Raw genomic sequence first — 10,817 nt, 5'->3', positions numbered from 1 at the left:
CACAAATTAGTTAGCATAAATCAGTTAAATGACGAAAAATTAGGTGCCTATTTACTTGTGACCACTCAGTGTATATTAAAAAGTGTAAAAGTTGCAGATGCAGTTGGACCGCGACAAAGGTTCTTTGAACCGAATTTATTATACATTTTTCGTGACTTCATAAAGCAAGACGGAATTGGAGAATTCGATATATAGTCGTGTGAATAACAAACAAAACCTTCTAAACGAGGTCAAGTGAAACTGGATTGTTTGTTTGGTTGATTTTTGAGAAACTAGAAATTGTTTCGTAATGAGTGAATATAAGATCTAGGTCAAAAATCTTACAAACTTACCTTTCAAATCGATAAAACATTAATATATGTATCACTTTCATTACTCAAGGAAGCCACAAGCTACAAACAACCAAAATAATGAAACTAGCTCCCATATAATTTATATGTAGTATTAATTTCCTGTTACTAAGATATATTAGTCTATAGTATTTCTAAAAATATCGGTCATTAACCTATAGGGAAACCCGTTTCTATGGCTACACTACACAAAGTTAAATATAGTCGATAAACGCATAGTCTTATAATTTTAATTAATTTTCTGATCATTATCAGCGGTTTCATTTATATTTTCGCTGATAAGTAATTAATTTATATATATATATTTCTCTAACACATAAATGGAAGACATGGCCTTAAACAAGGGTCATAATCCAATAAATGACGTTAAGTAAACCCCATAAAGAGCGTTATGACGTTTCACAAGCGCCATAAATGCCAAAAACAGTATTATACAAGTACCAAGTGTAAAGCCCTCCGGTGGCTTAGCAGTAAGTCTGAGGGTTTATAAATCTAAAAATTAAGGTTTCGACACCTGCTGGGAGCAGAATACAAACGACTCATCGTAGCTTTGTGCTTAAGATAAAAGAAACAAGAAAAACCAAGTGTTAAATATATATATGTAAACTTAGCTCTTGGGATGCTTCTGGAATATTACACCTTAACTAAATTATGAAAGGTTAGCTGCTGATTTTATTGTTATTTGATGATTCAAATAACATTGCTATAGGATGTGCAAGTCAATTAATAGTATTAATATGCGTATTTATACCAATACTTTAAGCAAAATAGTAGTAAGCAAAGAACTGGCTAAATATTTGTAGAAAATAAACTAGCTACTCAAATATTTATCATTTGTCTAGTGTCCAAAACTATATTTAGTGTACAAGTACATTTGTTAGTCTTAGTTTTTAGTGTATAAGTAGCGTTGTTAGGCTTAATTTTTCGTGTAAAATCAGTGTTGTTAGGCTTAGTTTTTGGTGTACAAATAGTGTTGTTAGGCTTGTTTTTTGGTGTACAAGTAGCGTTGTTAGGCTTATTATAAATATATATTCGAATGGACGAAGATCGATTCAGGGAAACTTCAGTCAAAAATGTTAGGAACTAATGATCAAGACAAGTGGTTTCTAAGCTTTTTAAGGACAGTTACCCCTTTTCAGATTTGGAAAAAATTCTCGTACCCCTCACTCTGATCATGTGCAATAATCTTTGCTGTTATTGATATTTTTCTTTTCTTGTTTTTATTTTTCGTACCCACTAATGATCGACGTCGTCCCCTTGGAAGTAAGCATACCTCGGTTTAAAAAACACAGTGGCGGACTGGTCCGTCAGACAACTGGTCAAAATCCCGATGGGTTCCCCTAGAACTCAGCTGTGGTGCCCCCCTAAAATTTTATAGTTTATCACTTTATTAAATGTTCATAAATTAAAACCAGTGTCTTTTATTTATCTCAAATGGCCAAATTGATGTAGAACACTATAATAAATACTGAATACATTTAGATCTATAAGATACAGCCAATATTTATACCCTCTTCTTGCAGGCCTTGCCACATGTAAATATAAAACACATTCATAGCCTCCTGGGGGAAGTGTATAAAAGGCTAAACGCGTCGCATGCTGTAAACCACTAGTCAATAAACGCAAAACAGAGTCTCGTGTCTATATAATTCATATATTGTATCTTTTCAAAATCAATATCGTTCAGACGTTTATAAAGCAAATTAATTTCAATGGCGAGCCTGTATTCGATCAGTAGTTCTTAAACACTTTAGGCCCTATGTCAAGTGTCATGAGCAGCTGTTAACCAGTCTAGCTGATCAGTACAGGTCTGATTGATAATGACACTGTCATGGCGTATTTGTACGAACGTGGCGACAACGAATTTTACCTAAAATCGACAAAGTTTGATGGTGGCATTCAGTAAAATTTGCTAAGTAAAATAAGCCGGATTACTATTATAAGAATGATGTGTAAATTATTCTTACATGATAATATCACAAGTTTGATTTTTACAAGATACAAGATACACTATCACATCTATTCATATGTTTGATAGAGAGAACTATAAAATCATTTCCCACATTGAACAGGTTACACAAACAACTGACCATGAAAAAACTCTTGAAACTATGCGACACACATACGGAAACCCCACACAGCAGTGAGAAATACGACACAGACTGAAGTTTGTTTGTTTGTAGTTAAGCACAAAGCTACCCAATGAGCTGTCTGCGCTCTGCCCACCAAGGGTATCGAAACCCAGTTTCTAGTGTTGTAAGTCCGCAAACATACCGCTGTGGCACTGTGGGGGGGAGGGGGCAGACAGAAATAGACGACTCTCAAGAAAGTAAAATCTCTGATGATGTGAACATGTATTCTAAACCATCAGGTCACGATATGCACAGCAGAACTTTTGCCCAACATCCAGTTCAAACACTTGAAAATAATCCATTCGACCCGGATGTGTACTACCAAAAAACAGTTGATGGTAAATAAACTTTAAAATACAATGGCTTCTTTTTCAAATCAGCAACAGAAGCTTTTCTGTGCTATTTGTCTGTGCTTTTCCAGCAGTAATACCAGGTCTTCACTTGTACATGGATGTAGTGATTAGTGCCATGTTCATCAAATGTAAGGGAGCATGAAGAATTTAATAAAAACATGATAAATTGTAAAGTGCATGTGATGAACATGAAAAGTGGAAACATCTTGTCCTATGTACATGCTGCTTAATAAACGATAACTTGAAGCTCAGGAGAATCGTAAAATTGTTGGTAGAATTATTGCTGTTATCGGGGTTATTGGAAAGCTTAATCTTCCAATTAGAGAACATCAACAAAAAGATGAAATAAATCAAGGTATTTTATTGGAACAGATAAAACTTCTGGGTCATTATAACATGCACTTTTATAGCATTTGAACAAAGTAACTACTAATTTCAAGGAACACAAAAAGTCTAGTTGCTGGAAGAGGTGGTTACTTTCATCAGTAAAACAATAGTCAACAAACTGTTTGTTATAATGAAGAATATGATCCAGAACGTTATATCAGATGAAGTTAGAAATTATGGTATGTTCTCAGTACAGGTTAATTCCACACAAGACATCATCAGTGTACAGTGATAGTCCAGTAAGTACTTCGTGGGAAAATAATTGAAAGGCTGCTAGCTCTTGTTCCCTCCAACGGCCACAGTTGTATTGGACAAGGACTATACGGTCTAGTAAAAAGCGTATTTGGATATTACAACATTGATATTAACAAGCGTTTCAAACAGCACAGATGGATCATCAGATTGCCATGGACAGTACAGTAGCTTTCAGCTAAAGCTCTCTTCTGCTGTGGCTACAAACGTGTACTTATGGTACTCGTACTGAAGTTAGTTCTGATAGACTCGACGAAGGTATGTGTTGCAGCAACATCATTATTAAATCTCTTGCAAAAAGTGGCAGAATTCTTCAAAAGTTTCTACAAGCGAATGGATTTCTGGAAAAAGGAAACTGAGAGCAAGTTAGGGACAGACAAATTGAAGAAAATGAAGCTGATAGGAGAAACATGTAAAAACCAGATGCATCATCAGCTGTGTTCTGGACATCCACAGACCACTCCAAAGCTATTTTCTCAGATCTGATCAAGTGTCTGGTTGTGTTGCAGCATTGAAAGTCACATGAAGTATAAAACAATTTTGACCGCACACATCCATGTCCATTTTCCATCGTATCACACCTGTATCAGAATATCTTCAAACAAGTGAAATTGTTTTAGTTCAGGCTTGGAGGCTAATGCAAGAGGGTACAGTTCAACTGAGAACACTGAGGGACGACATGCAAAGTATTGTATCTAAAGTAGACGAATATGTTAGACAAATGAACGAATTTTGCACAAAACTAATTGGTCAGATCTGTTAGATGTTGAGGAATGTAATGAAGTCAATGTGTTAGCTGAATTGTCTGTCCGAAGGAAGAGAAAAAGAAAAGCTAACTATAATGAAACTAGATTTGCAGAATGTTATACAACTACATCACCTATGACTACACAGGATTGATACGTACTGACAAGATTATTTGTAGAACATGGTCAGCTGTATTATGATATGCAGTGTTTTGACCCAAAGAATTTTGCTGGCATAAAGGGATCTACCTGCTGGATCACTGAATAAGACAGATCACCACATGCCACACCTAAATCTTACAAAAGTAAGATTGAACTGGAACGTTTTGCAAGTGTATCCGAAACTAAATCAAAGTTTATAAGACTAGTACACTGCCTTGAAAGAGGTGTTAGTTGAGGGAGGTGATATCACTGATGCAATCTGAGGCTGACCACAGAGTAGAACACGGGAACGTTACTTCGTGCAAAACCTTCCAGAGATGCAAATGGGGTTTAATATGTGCTTATCAGTTGCTTGAGAACTGTTACTTCATTCAAAAACATATGACAACTTACATAAAGTGTATCACTATCTTCTGATACTTTCCATCATTCAAGTTCACCTTGATGCATATTACGAGTATTAGTTGTCAGGTGTTAATAACAGTCGAAGGTTATGACATTATGGGTATTAGCTTTCACAGCTTGATAACAACAACAGGGAAGGTTATTGTACTATGAGTATTTACAGGGAAGACAGGGTACCCCCCGTGAATAACCCATGGGGATTAGATCCGAACACTGACACTATGTTATTCCCAGGGAGGGCTGTAACGGTATATCTTAGGTTTGATGACAATTGGTCTAGCGGTTCACCAGTTGTAAACGAACACACACGTACAAGTTTTATCAAGGTTTGATGACAATTGGTCTAGCGGTTCACCAGTTGTAAACGAACACACACGTACAAGTTTTATCAACCAATGGGAACTAGATAAAGAATGCAGTGTTGAATATATAATAGGCTTAATTCTAGTGTCTTGTGACAAATATAATTAATCATATCAGCTTGGAAAAGGCGTTCATACCCTAACAATTGTTGCTGTAACAAATGACTTATATAAATAGTGGTCCGACCACTGCTGTGTTTATTGTGTCCCAGCCAGCCTGATGATCTCTGTATTAAGAGATGCGTGTCGTCGGTAATGGTTTTATGGTTTATTATGAATTTCGCGCAAAGCTACACGAGGGCTGTCTGCGCTAACCATCCCTAATTTAGCAGTGTAAGACTCTTGGGCTACTCTTTCACCAACTAATAGTGTGATTGACCGTTACATAATAAAGCTCCCACGGCTTAAAGGATTCGAACCCGCGACTCACAGATTGCGAGTCGAGCTCCCTAATCACCTGGCTATGCGTCGGCAATGGATATGGTGAACATTGTGTGTTTGAAATGCTATTATAATACACTCTACTAATTCTTGAAAATCCCTGAGAGACTATATAAATAATGCAGTTTTAAAATAAAATAGGCCTAATACTAATGTCTTCTGACAAGTATAATTAATTATAATCATGTTTCGTCAGGTTAGAAAAGGCATTCACACCATAACAATGGTTTAGTTTAGTTGTTAGGGCTTAATAATGATGACAGTCGAAATTGATGGTATTATGGGTATTAGCTGTCATGGCTTTGATAGTTTACATGATTAAAGTCCTCTCTAACTCCTCTCCAGATGATGAGCTTGAGTGCCGACGTGATGCCTCAATACCAACAAGAAGCTCCCAAGACCCCGCCTCACATTCTTCTTCATTACTGTGCCTTTAAAGCCCTATGGGATTGGATCATTCTGTGCCTCACCTTCTACACCGCCATCTTGGTGCCCTACAACGTGGCCTTCAAGAATAAAACCAGCGAGGATGTCAGTTTCCTGGTGCTTGACAGCATTGTTGATGTCATCTTCTTCATTGACATCGTCCTCAACTTCCACACAACGTTCGTCGGTCCGGGTGGCGAGGTGGTTTCTGATCCCAAAGTCATCCGGATGAATTATCTGAAGAGCTGGTTCATCATAGATTTGTTATCCTGCCTTCCTTATGACGTTTTCAACGCTTTCGACCATGATGATGACGTAAGTTTACTTGTAATCCTCTAGAAGATTTTTATGCGTATTATTTATCTCTTATAAAGTAAATCATTTTATACATTTTACTTAATTATCGTTCATAACCGACTTTGTGTGCAAATCTATTAAACCAACTCTGTGTGCAAATCTATTAAACCGACTCTGTGTGCAAATCTATTAAACCGACTCTGAGTGCAAATCTATTAAACCGACTCTGTGTGCAAATCTATTAAACCGACTCTGTGTGCAAATCTATTAAACCGCTCTGTGTGCAAATCTATTAAACCGACTCTGTGTGCAAATCTATTAAACCGACTCTGAGTGCAAATCTATTAAACCGACTCTGTGTGCAAATCTATTAAACCGACTCTGTGTGCAAGTCTATTAAAACACCTCGGTGATTGTCATTTTTGAGCTTTACACATAAAATTGTCGTTGATTTGCTATAGAAATAAACTTGTCATCATTGCAACTTGATTACCTGAGAAATACCGTCTTTCAATTTCTTTAATGCTAATACTTTGTGTGGCCGCCTTTGGGATCAATAACAGCTTGGAAGCTTTGTGGCATTGAGTCTTTGTATTTTCTTAAAGTCACGGGTGTAACTTGATTTCATTTTTCTTGAAGCTGTGGCCAGAGCTGGTGTTTTTGTCGAGCATGTAGTCCTACAAATCCATGATATTTTTTATGGGGTTACTATTTGGACTTTGTGGTTGGCATTCTATTCTCTGGGAATCTCCTGAGTTTTCTTTATTTGCTATATAAGCTCAACATTTATTGAAAATGTTTTTGGGGTCATTATCTTTTTAAATATGAAATTCTGCCCAGTTAGCTTCTTTTCAAAGGGTGTAGTATAGTAGGCTAAAATAGTGTGGGATTAATTCTGATCCACGATTTTATCAATTTTGTGAAGCTGACCAGTATCATTCACAGATATTGTACCCCAAACTATCACAGAGCCTCCTGCAAGCTTCACTTTTGACAGGAGACCTTCCTTTTGCATCCCATCATTAGCTCTTCGGCGAAAATATACACGCCAGCTGGAACCAAACAGTTTCAATTTAGACTAGTCTGTCCTAAAAATCAGGATGCATGTTCTTTTGCAAAAACTAATATCTTTGGACAGTAATGGCTTTATTGCTATTAATCTTCCACAAAGACCACACTTCTGAAGAGTTATTGAGACTGTGTGTGAGTGACGTGTTAATGTCATCATCAAGGATCTTACAGCTTTCTTCCGATATTTCACGGAATGGATTTTTAACTATGTAGTATCCCTTCCAGTTAATATTTCTTCTTTGTTCCCTGCTTTGTCTGATTTTATGGAACTGGGTTTTCTTGTATCTGTACAACGTCTTCTTCACAGTACTTGGCGAGCAGCAGACGTATTATATGTCAGTTTTTTAAACTTCCAACCAACATCAAATAAAGGGTTTATTTTGTCAAAGAGTATTAATTCTCTCTCTCTTTTGACATTTTAATGCCAACACCACACTATAGTAGCTCAAGTGGGCAACATTGTAAAAAATAAAATCATACTATATATACCTATGAACCTGCATGAAGAACTCAGAATACGAAAACCTCCATTTTTTATAGCAACTTAAAACAATTATATTTCACGATTTCTACTTAGATTAGATATAAGGAACAATTTTTTAAAAACAATGTACTGAACTTAACCCTTTGTGACTATGTTTTGCATTTCTGATAACATTGTAAATTAATTAAATGTGTAGCATGTTAAAGTCATGGATAATGGGCAGGAATCAAATGATTGGAAGTTAGCTATTGTTACTCTTCTTTTCAAAGGAGGTGATGAAAATTATCCCAGTAATTATAGACCCATTAGTCTTACATTACTTGTGGGAAAAGTTTTGAAAGTTTGATAAAAGATGCTTTGCAAAGTCATTTAACAAAGTTTAGAATTTTATTGCATAGTCAACTTGGTTTCACTAAGGGAAAATCTTGCTTTACAATTTTTTTGACATTCTTTGAAATGGTTACTACTTATGTAGACGAGGGTAGTGATGTAGATTTGGTGTATCTGGATTTTTAGAGAGCATTATCTCTATAGATGTGGGATGTAAGTTAGCTAACTGGATAGAAGACTGGTTGGATGTAAGAAAGCTGAGGGTTGTTATAAATGGAGTTCAGTCAAAAAGGATTAATCTCACAAGTGGGGTACCTCATGGCTCAGTCTTAGGACCTTTGCTCTTGATCTCGTTAACATCGACAACCTGAAAGAGAAAGTTAATAACGTTAATATCAGCAACGGGAAGGAAAGACGTGATAACATTAATAACTTGAAGGAGAAGCTTGATCTAAATCCTCTTGCAAAACAGTAGCATCCTCTTCACAGCTAGCAACACCCAAGACCTTAATGTCATCTGAAAAATTTATGTTATTTATTGATCATTCCTTCATCTATGTCATTGATGTAATCAAAAAAAAAAAAAACTTGATATTGTTAATAATAACAACAACCTGGCAGAGAAACTTGATCTCGTTAATAACAACAACCTGGCAGAGAAACTTCGTGTTGTTGGTATTAAAATTATTAGGTTTCTCCCTCAGGCTGGTGATATTGAGAAGATCAAATTTTTCCTTCAGATTTTTTATATTAACATGATCAAATTTTTTCTTCTGGTTTTTGATATTAACATTATCAAGATTTTCCTTCTGGTTTTTGATATTAACAATTATCATGTTTTTTCCTTCAGGTTGTTGATATAACATTATCAAGTTTTTCCTTCAGGTTGTTAATATTAACTATATCAAGTTTTTCCTTCATGTTTTTTACATTAATGATATCAAGTTTTCCATCAGGTTGTTGATATTAACGATATCCTCCAGGTTACCGGTATTAACATTGTTAAATTTCCTCTTAAAGCAGGGAATCGGTAGCCTGTTCAGCGCCCTGAAGGTTGTCCGGTTGTTGAGACTGGGGCGTGTAGTCCGCAAGTTAGACCGCTATCTGGAGTACGGAGCCGCCATGTTGATCCTACTTCTATGTTTCTACATGTTGGTAGCGCATTGGTTGGCGTGCATCTGGTACTGTATTGGTCTCAGCGATGCCGAGAACGGCTTCGTCTACGGCTGGCTGTGGAGACTGTCTAATACCACCCAACAACCTTTCTATTTCGACTCTTCTAATACGACGTACAATATGAAACTAACTGGCGGTCCTCCAAGAGAGACCATGTACGTGACATCTCTCTACTACACCATGACCTGCATGACCAGCGTGGGGTTTGGCAACGTGGCTTCCGAAACGGATAACGAAAAGGTTTTCACCATCTGCATGATGGTGATTGGAGGTAAAAGCCTAGAGATATCCATAAAATATAACAAAATTTTATATTTTCTTTCAGTCAAAATATAAATTTAACAGCGTCAAAAAGCATCAGAATCATTAATTCAGTACATGTATTCACGGACCGAAGTCAGATTGTGAATAATAAACAAGTAACATTAAACGTTTTTTTTGTTCTATCGGTCTTTATATTTATTTATCTATGCCGACACTTTGGTCCGGAAAGGTTAAAAGTGGGTTAATAAAGTTTTAAAAGTGTACAATTTTCATTTTATTTCTGGTAGTGATAAAAGAATGAGGCAAAAAATCGAAACAGACACGTTAAAATGAAAAATGAATCTGAGAAACGAATGATACACTTGTAAGCAGGGATCTGAACCAAAAGCTTTCTTTTTTATACTGGTTTTAAAAAAGAGAAGTACAAATATTTCATTTTGTCTCTCTCCAATATCGGTATTTTGGTCGTATGATGGACCAGGGAGGGTCAGGTTCATGGTGACCTCTTCCTCCTTTCCGGACTGTGATTTACTAACGGTGAATGTTGGTATTGATACAACATGAGGGTCGGAGTAAACCGCACTTGCTCCGACCCCTTTCAGGGCAATTTCATTCTCCAAAACTAGATTTATTCTGTTTGAATTTAGCTCAAAGTTACACGAGGGCCATCTGCGCTAGCCATCCATAATTGAGTAGTGAAAAATGTTCCCATTACAATTTCAAATAGCCTAAAGCTGAGTTAAATTGTAATTTAGATTTAGTAGTTAAGTAAATATCGATATATCTCCAATTTATGATATTTGCCAACAGGATTGATACACGGAGTTTTCTTTCTTTTATACAAATATATTTTAATATACAACCAATAATACAATTTACAATAACAGTTATTACAAACAGCCACTACAAACAATTAATTATATACAAACGTTCCACAAATGTACAGGCAATAGTCTGGAACTTCCTTAGTATCTTATGAGCGAGTTAATTTAGAGTTGACGTAGGTACAATTCACTAGGAAGCTAGCTAGCTCTGTGGGCCTCGCTGATCACACGACGATTACAGGTCGAGTTTTTTTTACCACTGAAGTTGTATAATATCTTCGTAAAAGTACTAATGTCCGATGTGAATCCACTGAAGTTAAATGGTTTGTAATAAATTTATAAATGTTCCTGGTCA

At 36.2% G+C, this 10,817-nt stretch overlaps 1 protein-coding gene across 1 annotated transcript in view; it reads left to right on the top strand.

The window, feature by feature from the left end:
- Positions 1–10,817, top strand: part of LOC106460555 (potassium voltage-gated channel protein eag-like) — a 95,805-nt gene that overhangs the window by 68,223 nt on the left and 16,765 nt on the right. Inside the window, exons 6-7 of the mRNA XM_022387298.1 lie at positions 5,936–6,331; positions 9,219–9,645. Of these exons, the coding sequence (XP_022243006.1) occupies positions 5,936–6,331; positions 9,219–9,645 (823 nt within the window). The remainder of the gene's footprint in view (positions 1–5,935; positions 6,332–9,218; positions 9,646–10,817) is intronic.

The sequence above is a fragment of the Limulus polyphemus genome, unplaced genomic scaffold (assembly GCF_000517525.1).
Source record: "Limulus polyphemus unplaced genomic scaffold, Limulus_polyphemus-2.1.2 Scaffold794, whole genome shotgun sequence".
NCBI classification, from domain to species: domain Eukaryota; kingdom Metazoa; phylum Arthropoda; class Merostomata; order Xiphosura; family Limulidae; genus Limulus; species Limulus polyphemus.
The sequence above is the reverse complement of the archived record's forward strand: the minus strand, read 5'-3'. Positions and strand labels throughout refer to the sequence as shown.